At 47.1% G+C, this 22,129-nt stretch overlaps 1 protein-coding gene across 1 annotated transcript in view; it reads left to right on the plus strand.

The window, feature by feature from the left end:
- Window positions 1-740: 740 nt before the first annotated feature.
- LOC141091682 (uncharacterized) overlaps window positions 741-22,129 on the plus strand; it is a 40,178-nt gene continuing 18,789 nt past the window's right edge. The window contains exon 1 of the mRNA XM_073577378.1: window positions 741-18,650. Within this exon, the coding sequence (XP_073433479.1) occupies window positions 7,955-9,040 (1,086 nt within the window). The 5' untranslated portion in view covers window positions 741-7,954 and the 3' untranslated portion in view covers window positions 9,041-18,650. The remainder of the gene's footprint in view (window positions 18,651-22,129) is intronic.

Here is a 22,129-nt window from a genome sequence, read left to right on the forward strand (position 1 = left end):
TGTGCTAATAATTTTTTAAAAAACGATCTAGAAAGTTTCCCAGAGTCTGATTGAGTGACATCGCTGCCAGAAGCATCGTCACTGGAATCTGAGTCCTCGGCATGCTCCTCCTCCACAACTTCTACAGGGAGCCTTTTAGCATTAGGCTTAGACGTAGCAGATTTGTTTTTCAAAAATTTATCCATTTCACCTTGTTTGCTTCGATGCGCCTCCGCAGTCAGCGGTTTTGCACGCTCTTTATTAGTTTTGACCATTTTGCTCAATTGAAGCGTGCCTAAAATTTACCACCCGTGCGTCAAGAAAAGTCTAGTACAGCATTTTGCTATATAAAAATAACCCCATGTAACTTGGAGGGTGAGGGGTTAAAAATTGGAAACATCCGCGGGGATCCGCTGGAGCCGGCAGAGACAGGGTAGCGCCAACTCTCCACTGCTGCGTTTATATCAGCAGACAGCAGCACTTCTATGTGGGGGGAGCGATATCCCCCGCTCAGGCCTTGCAGAAAGTCTCAGCAACGCCGGGGGCCGTCAACAACCTGTCTGGCCCAGAGCCAGCACCCTCCTCCCCCTCATGCAGCTCATGCAGCGACAGCAATCCCCGCAGGCCACACAGACAGCACACCGGGGGTTTCCTCTCACCGCCTTGTGCTCCAACAGGCGAGACCGCTCCCTGCTCTGCGGTCTCACACCTCCACCAAGGGCCTCCTGCGGTCCGGATCTCCGGGTCTTGTACTCAGGGGGATATATAAAGATGGTGCCCGTCTTCCTCCAGCGCCGCAGCACTCTCCACGAGGCCGCTCAGCGCTCCGGTGCCGCGTCTACACACCACCCCTCATCTTCTTCCCCAAGCCCGGGGCACTCTAAAAATCTTTTTTGTCGCTTTTATGCCGCTTTTATCTGGGCCAAATAAGGCAATTTTGTGGCTAGGAGCGGGAGCTGCCATAAAACACGTCCTCCCTGTGTGAGATCCAGGCCACGCCCCCTCCCACAGTCATTTCTATCTCACATCATTTCTACCTCACATCCACTCACAAATTTCCATAACCTCTCTAACCTTATACCCATTCGCCAAACCCCAGCTTCCCCAGTCCCACTAACAGGAGCTCTGGAACGCTTGCTCTGTCTGCAGCAAAATTTCCTACATCTCTTTAATACTAACTTACTTTCCTTGCAGTCACCGAAACCGGGCCCACCCTCTTAAAGCCTCTCCAGCTGCACTTTCGTATGGTGGATTCCACCTTTCCCACACCCCCTGCCCCAGCAGCAAGCTTGGCGAAGGAGAAACTGCTCCTTTACTCCAATCCCACTGCCACCTGTTGTGAATTCGCTTTCTGGCCTCCCTCTGGTTATTACTGAAGGTAGTGGAGCTGGTCTGATTGACAGAGGCTTGCCACCTGATAATGCAGATGATTGGAGATCTGGGGTTTCAGATTGGGATTTAAGACAGCCGACTCCCTCTATCCCTGCTGGTGATTTTCTTCCTGTGCCTCCTGAGGTCTGATGTCTCCAGCTCTGTCCCTGCATGTTCAGCTAAGTGGTTCATTTGCTATTCTGTTTGCATTTGATCTGGTTTTGTCTATCTGTCTTGTGCAGGTCAGCCAGCTCCAGCTGGGGCTGTGCTGAATCACCATCCATGTTACGGCTTGTGCCAGTTTGTTTTGTCCTCTGTTAGATAGGTCACTTTTTGCATTGCTTTCAGAATATACCAAAGTGCTGATATAGTAGGGGGCGAAGTCGTGTCACTTCAGTGTTTTTGTGCATCAGACGTGTTGGACTTTTTGCAGGGTTTTTTGTGTGATTGCAGACAGTGTATTTCCTTTCCTGTCCTGTCTAGTCAGTGTGGGCCACATCATTTGCTCAGTCTATTTTCCTGCCTGCGTTTGTGTTTTCATCTTGTCTCACTGACAATATATGTTTGGGGGCTATCTATTCCTTTGGGGTCTGCTCTGGGGCAGTTTAGATTTCCCCTTTCTTGCTTTAGGTTTAGTTAGCTCTCCGGCTGTGCCGAGGTGTCTAGGATCATCATAGGTACACTCCACGGCTACTGCTAGTTGTGTGGATAGGATCAGGGGTCTGCAATCTGCTTAGTTACTAACCTCTCTGGTTTTCTGTGTCTTAGCCTGGGCCTGCTCTCCTCCTCGGTGACCCATTCATAACAGCCATCCTCTGTTACCCTCCCTTCCTTTGAGATGCACTCTGTGCTCATCTACTCCCCCATCAACATCCAACTGACTGTCATTTACTGCCCCCCAGGGCCAGTCACCACTTTCTTCGACCACTTCACCACCTGGCTACTTCGTTTCATCTCTGCCAACATCTCCATAATTATCATGGGTGACTTCAACATCCCCATTGACACTTCCATCTCAGCTGCCACTAAACATCTATCTCACTTCCTCCTTTGGCCTCACTCAATGTTCTTCTGCAGCCACTCTCACAGATGGCCACACACTGGACCTCATCTTCACCTGCCTCTGCTCCTTAGCTAATCTCAGTAACGCTCCTCTAACTCTTTCTGACCACAACCTACTTACATTCACTTCCCTCTCCTCTCTAGGTCCACAATTCCCACCCCACAAACTTGCACACCCTCGCAGAAATCTTATGCGCCTCGTTCTACCTTCACTGTCTGAATCTGTTCTCCTTTTACAAACACAAAAAGCGGCAGCAGCATCCACATTGTATAGGGAACTTATAACACCACCTGTTATGGATGAGTCACCGAAGGAGGAAAAAACAAAAATACTAGCTAAGTCCAGAAAACCAGAGAAGTTGGCAGCTATCGGATTGCAGACCCCTGAACCTATCCACAACAACTAGCAGTAGCCGTGGGGGGTTCCTACGGTGGCCTAGACCCCTCGATCACAGCCGGAGAACTAAATTAGCCTAAAGACAGAAAGGGAAAATCGAAACTGCCCCAGAACAGACCCCAAAGCAATAGGCAGCCCCCAACATATAATGATTGTGAAGCAAGATGAAAAACACTAACACAGATAGAAAGATGGCTTGAGCCCCATCATTTGCTCAACCTAACTAAATAGGACAGGATAGAAAAGCTGCTGTCTGCAAAAACCCTATCCAAAAATGTACCAACAGCCTGATAGGAGAAACAGGCCCTGAAGTCGCTAGGCTTCAAAAGACTATATCAGCACTCAGGTATATTCTGAAGACAGAGCCAGAGATCAACAGATCAGAGACAAACATGGAATTCAGCTCACCCCTGGCCGGGGATGGCTGAACTCCAAAAAAACAAGGCAAACAAAACCAGAACTAAAGTGTACAAAAGGCAGAGCAAAACTTAGCTTTGAGAAGCAGAAATCAGACTGGTCTCCAGGAATCCAGCAGGAAAATCACCGGCAAGGCAGCAGGGCGTCGGCTGCCTTATATCTAGTCATCAGTTCCTGTGACCCAGTCATCATCCAACTGCTCAGCTGTTTGGTAATCAGCCTCACTACCTTCCTTTGCCAGAAGAGGGAGTTCATCAGACCTCACTGGTGAAGGGGAAAAATGAACTCACAACAACCACCATAGCTGCAACTCTCAAATCTGTCACCCCCCTCACACATGCCAATGCTCGCAAAATCAACAGACAACCCTGGAAAACCAGCCTGACCAAAGAACTGAGACAGGCTACCGGAGTTGCTGAGCGGAGATGGAAAAGATCACAATCCAATGAGCACTTTATTGCATTCAAACAGTCACTCACTACTTTCAAGGCCACACACTCCTCAGCAAAACAAACCTACTTCTCTTCTCGTATCTTCCTTTTCTTACAACCCTAAACAGCTATTCAACACTTTCAATTCTCTCCTCCATCCCTCAGAACCTCCTCCCTCTCCATCTCAGCTGATGACTGCCACATTCTTCAAGCTGAATATTGATATCAGAGGAAGCTTTGGCAAACATCCCCTCTTCCTAACTCAGCCCTCCTTCTCAAAAACCAACTTCTCCACCATCACAGATCAACTTTCTGCCCTACTCTCAAGATCACATCTCACCACCTGCACACTTGACCAGATCCCACCCCATCCCACTTAACCCATCATTAACAACTTGTGTTTTCACATCATTCATCAAACATGACTCAATCTCATCCATTCTCATAAAGCCCTCTCTTCACTCATCCTGTCTATCACCTCATATCACTTCTCCCCTATGCCTCAGACCTACTGGAACAACATGTCCCTTTTGAACTGTCCTCCCACCTCTCTTGCTGCTTCTTCTTCAACCACATACAATCTGGCTTCTGGCTGCATCACTCCTCTGAAACTGCCCTAACTAAAGTCACCTATGACCTACTGCCATGGCCAAGTGACAAAACTGTTTTGCTCATGGACTTGTCCTCTGCCTTTGACACAGTTGACCACTCCCTATTACTACAGACCCTCTTGCCATTATAGACTTGGCCTTATCTTGGATCTAGTTCTACCTAACAAACCGGACATTCAGCGTCTCCCATTCGCACACCACCTCCTCATCTCGCTCCCTATCTGTCGGAGTCCTGCAAAGTTCAGTCCTAGGGCCCCTGCTCTTCTCCATTTACACATTCGGACTGGGCCAGCTCATAGAATCTCACAGCTTTCAGTATCACCGCTATGCTGATCTACAACTGTGGACCAGATATCACCTCCCTACTAACCAAAATCCCAGAATTTCTGTCTGCTAGATTACTGAAATGTAACATGGACAAAACAGAATTCATAATCACTCCCCCAACAGACCTATCCATTAAAGTAAATGGCTGCTCATTCTCCCCAGTCCCTCAAGCTCTGTCTCAGGTTAATCCTTGACTCTGATCTCTACTTCAAACCACATAGCCAAGTCATTTCCACATCATGCCGACTTCAACTCAAAAAAATTTCTTATCTGTACATTTCTCAACCAATCTGCAAAAATCCTAGTCCATGCCCTCATCTCCCGCCTTGACTACTGCAACCTCCTGCTCTGTGGCCTCTCCTCTAAAGAGCCTGTTACACATAGCGATATCGCTAGCAATATCGCTATAACGTCGCTGGTTTTGTGACGCAGCAGCGATATTGCTAGCGATATCGCTACATGTGATACTTGCCTCCAACTGGCTCCCCTGCTGGTTATCGCTGATCGCACGAGAACATCCTGGGCCTTTTCTCGTCAGCTTCCTGCTGTGGTGACGCGGGCGGGAGGACGTCTTCATCGCCGTGTCTGACAGGTAAGTAGTGACCGCTGCTATGTCGCTGGTGAGATCTGCCTGTTTGGCAGCTCACTAGCGACCACTTAGCGATGCACCAGCGATCCTGACCATGTCATATCGTTGTCGGGATCGCTGGTGTATCGCTAAGTGTAACGGTACCCTAACACTCTTGCTCCCCTCCAATCTATTTTAAACTCTGCTGCCTGACTAATCCACTTATACCACCGCTATACCCTGGCCTCTCCTCTGTCAATCCCTTCACTGGCTCCCCATTACCCAGAGAATCCAGTTGAAAACCCTTACCATGGCATACAAAGCCTTCCACAACCTGTCTTCTCTGTAAATCTGTGACCTCGTCTCCTGGTACTTGCCTGAATGCAACCTCCAATTCCCACAGGATCTCCTTCTCTACTCCCCTCTTATCTCCTCTTCCCACAATCGCATACAAGATTTCTCCTGAAGATCCCTTCCACTCTGGAACACTCTACCACAAGATATCAGACACTAGCCCAGTGTGAAAACCTTCAAAAGGAACCTGAAGACCTACTTATTCCGACAAGCCTACAACCTGCAGCAACCACCAAACTGCTACATGACCAGCTCTGCCCTCACCTACTGTATTCTTGCCCATCCTATGTAGATTGTGAGCCGTCAGTCAGTGTCCTCTTGCCTCCTGTATCAGTTGTGACTTGTATTGTTTAATATTGTACTTTTGTTATGTATACCCCTTTTCACATGTAATGCGCCATGGAATAAATGGCACAGTAACACCCAAAAGACCCATAATGGGGTTTCTTCCTTTGTGGGAATTGTATTGCTTGTCCAAACATGGCGAGAAGAATGAGTTTCAGATCAAGCAATGGTAATGCAACTTTTGACATTACCCCACACATTACATGTGACACTGAATATGTAGTAGATAATGCTACTTGCCTGTGTAACTTGATTTATGTGGGTATGACCACAAGAAAATTAAAGATCCAAGTTCTAAGATCTTTGTAACACGGTGGATTTGGCGGTTGAACACCATATGCCCCCATGGTCTTAGTGAAGTTCTGAGCTTTGCCCCCCTTTTGTAACTGTGGTAGGATTGACTTTCTTCTTTTGAAATTTTTTTTTTTTTTTTTTTTTTTTTTTTTTTTTTTTAATCTTTTCTGCACTCTCATTTTCATTATCTTTTTAGGATTGTGAAAACTTGGGAGGAATGAAGAGTCCTCCTCCGCTCCATTCATCTTTGACCCTATTGTCCTGATGAAATGATATTTATCCAGCCTACTGTGTGCTCTGACAAGGTTATGACCATCTGGTGTTAAATGGGGAGACCTGTAATTATTGTGGAGCATATACAAGAGGGGTGTCTGTTTTCTTTTTTTTTTTTTTTTTTTTTTTTTTTCTTGTGTACAGAATTTACGTGGGCTTATATTATGCACTAAATTATAACATGATTTATTTCAAGAGATTATCCAAATCTATACAGCACTATTTGCACGTTTGTTGATTAGAATATATTTTTTTCATTATATATTTATATAACACTATCTGTACTTTATCCGTTTTTATTACACATTTCATTTACATACACTATTTTATTCGGACTCCCATGACAGCACCACGAGAGAGGGGATCCGCCCTATAGGAACAGGAAACCTACAGATACAAAAAGGGCGGCACCTCTCCCACGCATCAGTTTGGTTTCCTGTTCCTGAGGGGACGGGATCCTACAGAAGAACCGGATCCCAGGCCGGCCAGCCGATACCAGTAGCGAGGGGGCCTCCTACCTCGGCCTGGTGCGGATCTCCTGGAGGAAGCCACGGTGGCCCAGGATGGGTGTCACGGCGGTGGCGTGTGCAGTAGGGAGCGGCGTCCGGAGGATGTCCGTCTCCGGGATTAGGCCGCCGCCGGTAAGTATTTCCCCCTGGGGGTTCCCGGCTCCGGCGGCGCAGGTACGACGGCAGCGCGGCTGCAGGGGGCTGTGACCGGGTGGCGCTGCTTCCGGGGCTCCCGGGCGTCCCGCGTGGCTTCCGGTCTTTCCCGGGGTAGCGGTGACGTCAGGGGGCGGGCGGAGGATGCGCTTCCGGGTCAGCGCGCCACTGCGCATGCGCGAAGGATCCAAGATGGCGGCACCCATCGGAAACACCGATGGCGTCGGCTTTCGGACTGGGTCCGGCGCCAGCTGGGGTAGGGAGCCCTGTTAAGGGGGGGGAGGGGCGCGGCATAGATACTGCTGACCGGAGGAGGGGTATTTAGGCAGGACCCCGGCAGGGTACCTTGCCTTGGCCACATTATTACAAGCAGCAGCGTACAGCAGCAGCAGTGGTAATGGAGAGTAATCGAGAGCAGCAGCAGTGGCAGAAGCAAGGGCGACAGCAGCGGCAAACATCACTGCCGCCCCTGGATGACCTTCGGCAGGTCAAACAGAAAAAGAAAGTGTCCCGTGACAGTAATGAGCGGCCGGGACGAAGTGACCAATCCACTCGTAAGAGCTCCTCCAGGCAGACAGGAGCATCAGCTGAAAGAAATCCCCCTCATTCTCCGGTACTTGATTGTGGCACTGGTAAGTGATCTTCGTGAAAGTTCACTCAGTGACGGGACCCCCTTTCTGTGTTTTTTTTTTTTCTAGGGGAAAAAAGCTACAAGTAAGACTAAACATAGGGAATGCGCACTCTGTGCATGCCCGTTACCGGACGTGTGCCTCAAAAAATTGTGCCCCCCCTGTATTCAGCAGACAGTGGCAGAAGAGTCGCCCGCGGTAGCGGCGAGTTTAAGGGACATTGTCAGGGCAGAAATGAGGGAAACCCTAAAGTCCTTATCCCAGCCGGAAAGTCTAAGGGGCGAGGTCCCGGCGGAGTCGGATTCCTCGGTAGAGTGGAGAAAAAGCAGAGACTCCCAGGCTTCATCTCCCTCGTCCTCCTCAGGAGAAGAGGACTCGGGGCGATTTTGTCTGCCTCTTGACCAGGTAGACAAGCTGGTCAAAGCAGTCAGAGGGACAATGGAGGTAGAGGAGCCTAAGCCCCAATTGTCCATGCAGGATGTCATGTTCTGTGGGCTGGAACAGAGGAAGCGGAGAGTCTTCCCGTTAAATCAAAAAATCCAGGATCTGATTCACAGAGAGTGGAAAAAGCCGGATAAAAGAGGGTCACTACCACCAGCCCTCAAATGCAGATACCCCTTCGACGATCCGGCAGTGAATACGTGGGACAGAGCCCCCAAATTAGACGCAGCCATCGCAAAGGCATCGAAAAAATCCTCGCTGCCCTTTGAGGACATGGGATCCCTTAAAGATCCCCTAGACAGAAAGGCTGATACTTTCCTTAAAAACACCTGGGAAATGGCGGCCGGGTCCTTAAGACCAGCAGTGGCTTCAACGTGCACGGCCAGGTCCATGATGGTCTGGTTGGACCAGTTGGAGTCACAACTAAAACAGGGTACATCAAGACAGACAATACTTGGGGCCCTACCGACCATCCAAGAGGGAGCAGCCTTTCTAGCAGATGCCTCAGCGGATGCAGTGAGAATGGCCGCCAGAGCAGCAGGTCTCTCTAATGCAGCTCGCAGAGCCCTGTGGCTAAAGTGCTGGCAGGGAGACATTCAGTCCAGAGCAAAGCTCTGTGCGATTCCATGTGAGGGCGAATATTTGTTCAGCGCTGTCCTAGACGAGCTGCTCGAAAAGGCGGGGGACGACAAGAAAAAATTCCCAAACCTTTCGTCTGCGTCCTACCGTCGTCCATTTGGTAGAAGGAGATTCGCCCAGGGGAGAAGGCGCAACTCTTCGCCTTTTAGAGATCGCCCCAGATGGGAAGACAGAAGAAGAAGAGGTACGGGCTATATGTTCACACCCTCGTCGAGAGATCAAAAGAGACCAAATCAATGACTAGCAATTCCCGTGGGGGGTAGACTGTCATCCTTCTTCCCGGCATGGTCACAGATTACAAATAGTGACTGGGTGCGCAAGGTAATATCCACCGGGCTTAGATTGGAATTTACCCAGATCCCGCGGGATACCTTTAAACTAACCCCCTTAAGATCTTCTCATCTCGAACAAGCGGCCTTAGAAGCGGAAGTCTTGAGCCTATGCCAAAAAAATGTCCTGGTAGAGGTTCCAGAAGCTGAAAGAGGAAGAGGGTTTTACTCTCCCCTGTTTCTAATCCAGAAACCTGATAAGACATTCAGAACGATTATAAACCTTCGTTCCCTTAACGAGTTTTTGATTAATCGTACATTTAAAATGGAGTCCATTAATACAACAATAAAAATATTGTTTAAAGGTTGTTTTATGGCAGTCATGGATTTGAAAGATGCGTACTATCATGTACCTATCCATACAGACTTCCAACAGTTCCTGAGGGTGGCAGTTTCAGTAGATGGCACAGTGCGTCATTATCAGTATAGAGCCCTTCCCTTTGGTCTCTCGGCAGCACCCAGGGTATTTACAAAGATAGTGGCCGAAGTTATGGCTCATTTACGGGAGGTTGACGTCTTAATCATTCCATATTTAGACGATTTCTTGATTGTGGGAAAATCAGTGGGTCATTGTAGATCCCAGATAGAAAAAGCTAGATCCAGGTTACAAAACCTCGGATGGATTTTAAACTACGAGAAATCCCGACTCCAGCCCTTGAAAATACAGAAGTTTCTAGGCTTATTACTAAATTCAGAGAATCAGCAGTGCCTGCTGCCACTAGATAAATTACAAAAGATACAGGAGCAGGTTCTTCGGACAATTGATAATCCATCTATGACCCTCAGACAGGCCATGTCCCTGTTAGGCTCTCTAACTTCATGCATCCCAGCAGTTAGGTGGGCACAATTCCACACCAGAGCCCTTCAAAACGACGTCTTGGTTAATAGCAGGGCCCTGGAAGGCTCCTTACAGGGTCGAATGTTGCTAAGCCCCTCAGCTGTTACATCACTGAGATGGTGGCTCGATAGCGAGAACCTAGCATCAGGGGTGCCCTGGATAACACGGATAACCCGTATTATAACCACAGACGCAAGTTCCTTTGGTTGGGGAGCCCATATGGGGGACATAGTGTTACAGGGACAGTGGGATTCTGATTCTGAAATCTCATCCAACCAGAGAGCTATTGGCGATAGAACGGGCAGTCAAAAAACTCATTATGTATCTACAGGGCCATCATGTGAGGATACACTCGGACAACCAAGTAGCGGTAGCATATGTCAACCACCAAGGTGGAACCCGCTCCAGCGCGCTAATGCAGATAACAGAACGGCTCCTCCAGATAGCAGAGAGAAATTTTCTGTCTTTAACCACGCTCCACATCAGCGGAAAGGACAACGTAAGAGCAGACTTTTTAAGCCGCAAGGCTCTAAGACAAGGAGAATGGTCTTTGAACAAAGATATTTACCACCAGATTGTCCGCAGATGGGGTCAGCCAGAGGTAGACCTCTTTGCCACCAGAGAAAACAGAAAAGAAAGATCGTTCTGCTCTCTGAACCCCAGGGAAAATCCCCTGGCGGTGGATGCCCTCCTGATAAGATGGGACTTTTCTCTGGCATACGCCTTCCCGCCATTGAATCTTCTTCCTCTGGTAGTCAGGAAGATCAGAGAGGATCGGGCGAAAGTCATACTAATTGCCCCCTTTTGGCCCAGGAGGACCTGGTTCGCATGGTTGAGGACCATGTCGGTAGGCGATCCCTGGGTACTGCCGAACCTTCCGGATCTCCTCTACCAGGGGCCAGTCAGCCACCCACAAGTAGCGGGACTTCATTTGACGGCGTGGTGTTTGAAAGGTCACTATTAAAGGATAGAGGGTTCTCCAAGAACTTAATTGACACCCTCCTAAAGAGCAGAAAATTAACTACCACTAACATCTATGCTAGGACCTGGAAACGCTTCCTGTCCACCTTTCACTTTGACGTCAGAGACAGAATTCCCACGAAACATATTCTGGAATTTCTCCAGAAAGGTTTCGAATTGGGTCTCTCCACAAGTACATTAAAAGTGCAGGTTTCAGCCTTAGGGGCCCTGTTTGCAGGTGATATTGCAAAAAATTATTGGGTAGCAAGGTTCATCAGAGCAGCGGCCAGATCGAGACCTATACACAAAGACAGATGTGTGCCGTGGGACTTAAACTTAGTCCTTACAGCCATGACGGAAAGTCAGTTTGAACCTTTAGATTCTGCCTCACTAAAGATTATATCTCTTAAGACAGCATTCCTGGTAGCAATAACATCGGCACGTAGGGTGAGCGACATACAGGCACTTTCCAGATTGCCCCCACACAGAGTTCTTACAAGATAGGGTAATCCTAAGGCCAGATCCAGCATACCTTCCCAAGGTAGCAACACAATTCCACAGGACACAGGAGATAGTTCTGCCTTCCTTCCTCCCTAATCCAACCAACCCTAAAGAGCAGAAACTTCAGGCATTAGATATTAGGAGGTGCTTACTTACATATTTAGCAGCCACGGATCCTTGGAAGAAGGAAAACGCATTATTCCTATCCTTCCAAGGTCCCAGGAAAGGATACAGAGTATCAAAACTCACGTTAGCAAGGTGGATTAGGGAGGCTATCTCTCTTGCCTACACAGCAGGTGGTGGGCCAGCTCCACAGAATCTGAGGGCGCATTCCACTCGGGCCATGGCATCATCCTGGGCAGAAAGATCTGGAGTATCAATTGATCAAATATGTAAGGCGGCCACCTGGTCATCTCCTTCCACCTTCTTTAACCACTATCGGTTAGACATGGGGGGCCTCCTCAGACCTCACCTTCGGGCTAAGGGTGCTGCAGGCTGTAGTCCCTCCCTAAGTTAGTTTACATCTCTGTAATTCTCTCGTGGTGCTGTCATGGGAGTCCGAATAAAGTATTAAGTTACGTACCGGTAACGGTATTTTTCGGAAGCCCATGACAGCACCCTTAGTTCCCTCCCTTGTTCACATATAGGGGTGCACTCCTCTAGAAGATTATTCATAGTCACCTTATGGGGGAGATGGTGTAAAATAATTCTGGTAAATAGGGTAGATAGGTTGTATATATTATATGTTGTGTACTAACCATGGTAGCCTCTCAAGCTCTGTAATCCAACTGATGCGTGGGAGAGGTGCCGCCCTTTTTGTATCTGTAGGTTTCCTGTTCCTATAGGGCGGATCCCCTCTCTCGTGGTGCTGTCATGGGCTTCCGAAAAATACCGTTACCGGTACGTAACTTAATACTTTCATTACACTTTCTGCATACTTGCACATTTTGTCCTTTTGTCATGTAAGTTTCACATGTGTGTACACTTCTTCCCTTTTTTGGATTGTGCATGCACACTACTATTCACTTAGTTTTGTTACTATTATATATTTTTGTTTTTATCTTCAATATTTTGTGTGTGTATATATAATATATAATTTTTTTTTTGGCACTGCTGACTCCTAATTATGCATAACCTGGACTAGTCCTTTTCTCATCCCCAGTGTGTTGGTTATGGTTTTATTTGCCTATATACTTGTAACCTGTACTCCCCCTTATCATTGGTATTCATGTTTCATTGGGAGGTTTTCTCTATATATTAAGGGATCCTGGATAGCACTGCAATATTTCCCTCCAACCTCAAGATGATGCTACTGCACCACCTCTCTTATTTGGAGGTTTTGTGCTTGTGAAACTTGAGAAATAGTTGTAAGATTACATCAGTGCTCCAAGGCAACTGTACTGTATGTAATTAAAACCAGGTGCCCCATAGGCTGCCAACCCTTATAAATCGTGCTCTGGATCTAAACACCCATACGCTTTCTGAAGAAGCCAATTGGCGAAACGCACGTTAAAGGGATCAGTGGTAAACTCCCTCTTGGTTTTGTGTTTTTCATTTTTGCTTCCCCTTTCTTTGATGTAGAGACTTCAGGGAATCCTAATCCTTGGCTTTGTTTGGCACATGGATTTAATGCTCAGCTACCTAGTGTGAACACTCATTTCTATACCTGTAATTATTAATATATTGCAGCTATTGACACCTTTCCTTGCAGGGATTAACATTGGGTTATAAATTACTTATTTAGTTACTTGCAGCTCAGTAGGAGTTTTTACTATGTGGACGATCTAGCCCTATCATTTATATGGAACCGTAATGATGCACCACTTATGGCACTTAATATTGTCTAAGGTGCCATCTTCCATCATTAAGATGACCCCACACCGGATGCATTACAGCTTAATCTTTAGGCTCTAGTGTCGGTAGTTTATAACCTTCTTTGCTCTATAGTCACTGGGTGATGTGATTCTTTTTTGGTCACTATTGTCCTAGATATGTGTAATATAATTTAATGTCATTGGATTGTCTAGATTGTTACAAATCTTAATGTGCGTCAGGGTAATAGTCTCCAGATAATAACTATAGATCTGTATTGTCTCTGCTCTATAGTATTGAGTCTCCTCATGGAACCTGGAAGCTGAATTGTTATATTTGGATATGTAACTAGGATACCACAGCCATTATCAAGTGTTTTTTGTTTTTTTACTTTTGTATGAATTTATTTTTGTTTTAGTATATTATGGATAGTTCATTCTTCTTTGGTTCTCCTTAATTTGGTATATTGAACCTCCTAGTTGGTGTCCTACTTCTTGTGTTAATGGTTGTAGAGGAGACCTAGAGTTTGTGCGATGACGCTCACATTTACTAGTGTCATCGTTGGCAGTGTGTCTGTTCTTGGAAGGAGGAAAAAGAGGTTTCAATTCTACTCTTCTGCATTTGGCCATGAATGATGCTCCAACATTAATAAAGGAGATAATAAGTTCTTGTCGTCCGTAGGAAAAATTATAATAATCTCACAAGTTGCATGAAAAGTTTCCACTTCCACCTGTAACAGGATCAGCAGCTTTTGATAAGCGGAGTCTGTGAGGTTTTGCTCAGAAGGAACAGCGGCTGATGAACTTTAAAGGATAGTGCCAGGTTGGAGGAAGGGGAAAGTGTGTGCGCGGCTCTGCTGATAGCAGCCTCGATGCCATCCGGCGACCTGACAGAAGAAAAGTTGACATGACAGATGCGTCATCTAATCAAGAAATCCAATTTAAAGTGGACTGTTTTAACCATGTAATGAGTAATTACCCGCAGGAGTGCACGGCAGAGCTCCTTTCCTGAAGGAAGTTCGGAAGATCTGCTATGATGAGGGCAAGTACAGATAAGACATATGTCAAAAAATATAAATCGCCTGAAGGACATCACTGACAATTTGGATATAAAGAACTATGTAAAAACAAAGGAATGGACTACTAGTGTCCCAGACAACGTTGGACCAGAGGAAAACACAAGCACATTCTGTAATGGCAAGAATGTATTTTAAGGAGAAGCTGTCAGTGATGACTAATTACTAGATTGGAAGGAGAAGCATTTCAAAGGAAAATTGTAGAAGGTCACTTTTTTTTTTTTTTTTTTTTTTGAGCTAAATTCATCACAACATGCTCTGATGCCAGGGTGGTACCAAGCCATCGTCATCCAAACATCCCTTCTACATGCAGACAATTGATTGCCCAAGAAAAAATGACCATGTGATACCAGTGGTATGTTACATTGACACCAAGCCAGGAATCCTTTCCAGGGATGGGAATTTTATTTGATTAAAGGGTAAAAACCGGCTCATTTGTGGAGGGAGAAGTTCTTGAATGGCTTGATGAATAAAACTCTAATTTTGTGTCTCTTCTTTCAGAGAAAGATTAATCCTTGTCTGGCACCATAGGGGTCAAGGTGACTTCATGCAGGTTGTATATGTAGTTGCCAACACATATTCCACCCAATTATGGCATCATATGTACTTTCTTATGACAGATCAACGGACATATTGCACATTCTATTTTCAGTTTTACTTTATAGCTATATAACCATAAAGGATGGTGGGGTTACTGTGACCCCATTATACAGTTTGTGTAATAAGGCAATTTTCTTTTAGGAGACACATGGCAAAGAAGATGATACTGAGTACTGAAGGTGAAATGACTGCCACTCGAGTGATGTTACCGAAAGTGGTGAGAACATTCTTGGTTGGGTAGAAAGTGATACTGAATACGAAGAAACTGACTGGTGTAACTAAACAAAGTGCTAATGAATATAATGATGACATGGAGTTTGCTGGGAAGGATGAGTATGTCTGGAAAGGTAAGTGTCAAGTTCCAAGTGTCATGACTCTGGACAGGATGGTTCTGCCTCCTTTTTGGTCATGGTTAATTCTAGTTCACCTTTCTTTAGTTTTGGGGCGGCTATTTAATGTTGGTAGTTAAGGGGTTTGGTGTCGGTGATACTTCCGTATACTCTTTGTAGTTGCTGACCCCGGTTACTCGTCCGTAATCGTTGTGCCTCTGTGTGTGAGTTTTGCTGTGTTTGACCTGGTTTTCCCCTGACTTTTGCCTCTGTATCCTGTGTTGTACTTCCTGTCCTTTCTGGCTATCTGACCCCTTGGCTTATCTCAGTTTACTGTCTTATCCCTAGGTACCACGTTTTCGTTTGGCTTTTGACCCTCGCCTCTCCATTGACTACGTTACCATTCTGTGCCCTGTTTTCTGTGCTCTCAGCTGCCTTCCCTGTCCTCACGCACGGTGACTCCGCCCCCTGTTATCACATGACTGCTTAGTTGAACATCCTGTGCTCACTGCTTAGTCTCAGGTCCTTGCGCACTGCGTGCCTTGCTTCCTCCACACCATGCACTCATTGCTGTGCCCCCTAATAGCACCCCCTAGGCTGCCCCGGTGACACCATTAGTGTCATTACACCAAGGAGCAAGCTGGCATGTAACATTGTCTCACAGAAGCCAGGAGTAGGTGCTGACTGGAAATCGGAAACACTCACCAGACCTGTCTATGAAGATTGTCAAGCAGTTCATAGATTATGATGAAGTGATGTTGCATTCATTAGGTAAAGACCAGAATACCTATGAGGTATGTACCTCAGCCAGCTAGGAGTATTTCAACAGGCTCAAAGGAGTATCCAGGCAGAATATCTTTAAGTGTAAAAGAATTTTATAGGAATAAACTGCCTTGTTACTCTATGAATCAATGTAATTTGAATTTATTTTATTTCCAAAGAAAAATGGCTTATTGGAGGAGATGAAAAGACCAGACAAGATGCAATCTCTGACAGTTGTGAAGACCTGTTTTGAAAAGACTATAAACAATGTGGAGTATGAAAGGCTTCTAGATAAGCTAGTTGTTCTCAACCATCTTGAATGCCATATAGCCTTGAATACGTTGTACATTATATATTATGGGTGACAGAAGGCGGGGTAGAGGGAATAGTGCCAGGGAGGCTAGTCCTGATCTGGCACACCCCAATAAATTTGCTAAGTTGGCAGATGAGGGGAGTGTCAGTACAGGAGTAGCACTGCTGCAGCAAGGCATGTCCTCTGAAATCCAGAGGAGCGTCTGCTCCAGTAAGGGGGGAAATAGGAGAGCAGGGCAGGTCAGACAGGTTCTGGTAGTGGGGGACTCTATTATTAGGGGAACAGGGCAATCTATCACAAAGGCAGGGATCGTCGAACAGTGTGCTGCCTACCTGGCGCTCAAGTCTGACACATCGCTTATCGGGTTGACAGATTATTGGGAGGGGCTGGTGAGGATCCAGCGGTCATGGTGCAGACTGGCACAAATGACAAAGTTTGAGGTAGGTGGAAGGTCCTTAAAGATTTCAGGGAATTAAGCTGCAAGCTTAAAGCATGGACCTCCAAGGTGATGATCTCTGAAATACTGCCTGTGCCACGCCAGAGAAGCAATGGAAGAGTAAGGCGATAAATAAGTGGCTCAGGAATTGGTGTAGGAAGGAGGGGTTTGGGTTCCTGGAGAACTGGGCCGACTTCTCAGTTGGCTACAGGTTCTACGCTAGGGACGGGCTGCACCTCAATAGGGAGGGTGCAGCTGTACTGGGGGGGAAAAATGGCTAGAAGGTTGGAGGAGTGTTTAAACTAGGGATTGGGGGAAGGTATTCATTTTTATAGGAGGGGAAGATAGTGTAGCTAGTGACCTGGGCACAAATAATTTGGGGGTGGCATGGGGGGTGGGGTTAGAACAGTTAATAATTTAAGAAAGAAAAGAGGTACAGAGAGGTACATAAAGTGCATGTATACTAATGCCAGAAGCCTCACCAACAAAATTGAGGAATTAGAATTAATTTTGTTGGAACATAACTATGACATGGTGGGGATATTTGAGACATGGCTGGATGAGAGCCATGACTGGGCTGTAAATTTACAGGGCTATAGTCTGTTCAGAAATGACCATACAAATATGGGTCGCCCTCCCAGGGCTGTGGGGTACTTGGTACCGGGCTGGTGTCAGCGGGATGTGTCACAGCAGCGGTGACCCGGTCCGTGGCTCTGGGCACTCAAGTAATGGGGGAATTGAAATGGTGAAATGTTATTGTTTGAATGAATAGTTCGTGATGCCACCTGTGGTGTTCAGCAAGTGAGATGTTAAGCCGACGCTGCATGCAGATCCTCTGGGGCTGGTGGTGTGTTGCAGCCAAGATGGTGAAGCTCCCCACAGGTGGAGCTGTAGTCCCAGGGCAGAGTAGATATATGGGTAGAGGCGAGGCGCAGGCAGTGTAGAAGGGGGTACCCAGATGTAGCGGTACAGGGTGTGTTGGCACAGGAATAAATGGAGGACACCAGGGCTTGTAGTTCCAAAGCATTACTCAGTCTGTAGTACACACAGGTGCCTGCCTCCGTGCTGTGTCCTCCGGGTCAGGGACTCAGTCAACCTCCAGGTCAGATGGAATGCTCCCTTCCACCACTCCTCCAACATGTGCCTTTCTGAATGTCTCCTCTTATAGCGCCTTTGGTGTGAAGTACTCCTAGTACTGAGTTACATTCGAGTTCCTCCTGACAGATGTTCCCAAGAACTTTACTTGTACGGCAGACAGCTGTAGCCTGCTTCGGGGACTCCTTACTCCTAAGTCCCGGCTCACTATCCAAGTTGCTGTTGTGCCCCCAAGTCTTAGATGGGAGTAGTGTATTTACAGCCCACTACTCCACCGGTGTCTGCTGTAGGACCCTTAGTATCCATACAACCTCGGGGACCGGGCCCCGGCCTTGCGCTTAGAACTTCTAGACAGGGTTCTCTTCTAACCCGCGTACTCTGTTCCCTTTTACTCCTACATTCCGTACTAGTCTTTCCGTCCCATGGAAGATCAGGTTTCTGTTCAATGTCTTTCTCTTTCTTTCCTTTTCCGTGCCAGCAGACCAAGGTCACTGAGATCTGCTGCAGCACCTCCTTCCTCCATCATTCCTCCATCCTTTCTATATATGTAGTAGTTCCTAAGGGGAAGCACGCAGTGTGGGGTGCAGCACGCAAGCATCCCATAAGCAAAGCATCACAGAAGCTAAGCATCAGGAAAACGGCAGTTATACATGGCAGGGAATTAACATTCATCTTCTTTCTTCACACAGGTAATCAACTGAGCCACCCTGCATGTATTTACTCCATTCACTGCTAGCAAGCAGCCTGAATGCTACAACTTCCCACCTCTGCTGTCTTTTCTGCTGCAATATATCCAAATGGTACAACTCCATACTTCTGCTGCTTTACCATTTTGCTGCATATTTTAATGTGCTTGCTAAAGCTTTGGTATAATTCATTTGTTGCACTGTATGTAATACTGCTTTAGATCCGTGACTGGGGCCTCTCTAGATCTTATCAGGTGGAAGGTGCTATAGCATATTGACAAGCCTGGTGTAGTGCCTTTGATCATCTAACCATCCCCTGGTGTGCTGGCTGCCAAATTATACCCAACCAGCTCCCACAATCCCCCTCTCCTGACCCTGTGTAGTATGGCCTATATATGTAGTAGTTCCTAAGGGGAAGCACACAGTGTGGGGTGCAGCACGCAAGCGTCCCATAAGCTAAGCATCAGGAAAACGGCAGTTATCCATGGCAGTTAGTCAGGGCAGGAGTCAGGTAACCCACACTTTGCTCTCCCCTTTAACCATGTGCTTTATTTTTATCCTCCTGTGTTCCTTTGCCATCCATATTCACCACCCTATCCCCCCTCCATCACGACTCATACACATCAGTCCCTCTATACTTCCCTCTCCCATGTACAGCTCCCATGTACTCCTCACCTTCCTGAGAAACCTCAGCCCATCTTGCCCAAACACATCGCAGAAAAAAACTACTTACAATTCCAACAACTATTTGCTCTTTATCTACCTACTCCTACTGATTTCAGGGGACATATCCAACCCTGGTCCACCATCCCTCAACCTCAACCCCTACCTCATATTGAAACCATCATCTTATTAATATTACTTGCACTCCCTCATCTCCATCTTTTAATTGTGCCCACGGTCTGCTTGTAACAAGCTTGCTTTCCTACACAACTACTTTCTGAACAACTCTCAATCTGTTGGCCCTCACTGAAACCTGGATTCAGGATTCTGACACTGTCTCTCCTGCTGCCATTTCCTACGGTGGCTTACAATTCTCTCACTCCCCAAGACCCACAAACGGACATGGTGGTGGAGTCGGCATACTCCTGTCCCCACAATGCACTTTCCAGGTCATCCCCCCCCCCCCCCAGTTCCATCACTCTTATTCCCTTCTTTTGAAGTCCACACCATCAGGCTCTTCCGTCCCCTCTCCCTCAGAGTAGCAGTCATATACCGGCCCCCAGGCTCACCCACCCACTTCCTTGACCACTTTTCAGTCTGGCTGCCGCACTTCATGTCCTCAGAACTTCCAACCCTTATCCTGGGAGACTTCAACATCCCCATTAACAGTCCTACTTCCACATCTGCATCCCAGCTTCTATCATTAACCTAACCACCTCTCTAGGCCTCTTGCAGCTTTCAACCTCTGAGACACACAGAGACGGTAACACCCTTGATCTGGTCTTTGGCCAGCTCTGTTCAATCTCCCACCTAAATAACTCACCGCTTCCACTCTGACCGCAACATTCTCTCCTTCATGCTCACAAATCCTCGCCCATCCCAGCTCACTCCTACCTACCACACAGTCAGAAATCTACAAGCCATTAACCCTTAGACACTTTCAAACTCCCTACACTCATCACTGTCCCCAATCTCCTCTTTATCCTGTCCTAATCTGGCTGTTGATCACTACAATGACACTCTTAGAAGCACCCTTGACCAAGTAGCTCCCCTCACCCTCAGAACCTCCAAGCACAGAGTAAAACAGCCCTGGCTCACATCGCAAACTCAACTTCTCCAGAGATGCTCTAGGAGTGCTGAATGCCTACGGAGAAAAACCCGCACACCAGAAGACTTCATCCACTTCAAATTTATGTTAAGAACCTATAACGCTGCCCTTCACCTCGCCAAACAGACCTACTTCACCACCCTGATCTCCTCACTAGCCAACAACCCCAAGGACACTTTTCACTCCCTCAGGCCAAAAGCACAAGTCCCTATCAGACATTTGTGCTGATGACCTGGCCTCCCACTTTACAGAAAAAATAGATAATATCTGTCAGGAAATCTGCTCCCAACCACCAAGTGCTGTGACTCCCATCCCTTCCTGCATCTCCCCTGGCTCACTTTCCACATTTGATCCCATCATAGAAGAAGTCTCCAGACTCCTCTCTTCTTCTCGTCCGACCCCATTCCCTCACATCTCCTCCAGTCTCTCTCTCCAGTCATCACAACCCACCTAACTACAATCTTTAATCTCTCCCTCTCCTTGGGCATTTTCCCATCCTCCTTCAAACACGCCATTGTTACTCCATTACTAAAGAAACCCACTCTCGACCCATCCTGCACAGACAACTACAGACCATTCTCCAATCTCCCCTTCATCTCTAAACTTTTGGAACGCCTAGTTTACTCCTGCCTTACCTGTTACCTCTCCACTGACTCCCTTCTAGACCCTTCACAGTCCGGCTTCCGCCCCCTACATTCGACTGAAACTGCACTCATCAAAGTGACCAATGACCTACTGACAGCAAAATGTAACGGTGACCACTCTCTGCTCATTCTTCTTGACCTATCTGCAGCTTTCGATACTGTTGACCACCATCTCCTACTCTCTAGGCTCCAGCCACTAGGCATTAAGGACACTGCTCTCTCCTGGTTCTCTTCTTATCTCTGACCGCTCCTTCAGTGTTTTGTTCTCTGGCTCCATCTCCTTTTCCTCTTGCTGTCGGGGTACTTTGGGCTCAGTCCTTGGCCCCCTTCTTTTCTCCCTACACAGCTCCAATTGGACAGACCATCGGCAGATTTGGCTTTCAGTACCATCTTTATGCTGATGACACACAACTATACACATCATCCCCTGACCTTACCTCTGCTGTACTACAGAACGCCAGTGACTGTCTGTCTGCAGTCTCTAATATCATGTCCACTCTCTATCTGAAACTCAACCTCTCCAAAACTGAACTTCTTCTGCTCCCGCCGTCTACTAACCTCCCTAAATCTGACATTTCCCTTTCCGTGGGTGGTACCACAATAACACCCTGGCAGCAGGCGCGCTGTCTGGGTGTTATGTTTGACACCAATCTCTCCTTCACATCCCATATACAAGCTCTTGCCGCTTACACCTAAAGAACATCTCTAGAATCCGCCCTTTTCTCACCATGGAAACAACAAAAACCCTCACTGTTGCATTGATCCACTCCCGTCTGGATTACTGCAGGGCTCTATTAATTGGCCTCCCCATCACTCGACTATCCCCTCTCCAGTCCATACTTAATGCAGCGGCCAGGGTCGTCCACCTGGGTAATCGGCACTCAGACGTGTCTGCTCTTCGTCAGTCATTACACTGGCTGCCCATTCATTATAGGATCCAATTCAAAGTACTTGTTCTCACCCACAAAGCTCTCCACAGTGCGGCACCCCCCTACATCTCTTCCCTCATTTCTATCGGCCTAGCCGATGGCTGCGCTCTGCAAACGACTTTTGACTAACCTCTGCACTAATCTGTACCTCCCACTTCCGACTCCAAGACTTCTCCCGTGCTGCTCCTATCCTCTGGAATGCTCTACCCCAAAAAATTGGGACTAACCACAATTTGCATAGTTTTAGGC

This window comes from Dendrobates tinctorius, unplaced genomic scaffold, assembly GCF_039654945.1.
Source record: "Dendrobates tinctorius isolate UK_male_01 unplaced genomic scaffold, ASM3965494v1 ptg000055l, whole genome shotgun sequence".
Classification (NCBI taxonomy): domain Eukaryota; kingdom Metazoa; phylum Chordata; class Amphibia; order Anura; family Dendrobatidae; genus Dendrobates; species Dendrobates tinctorius.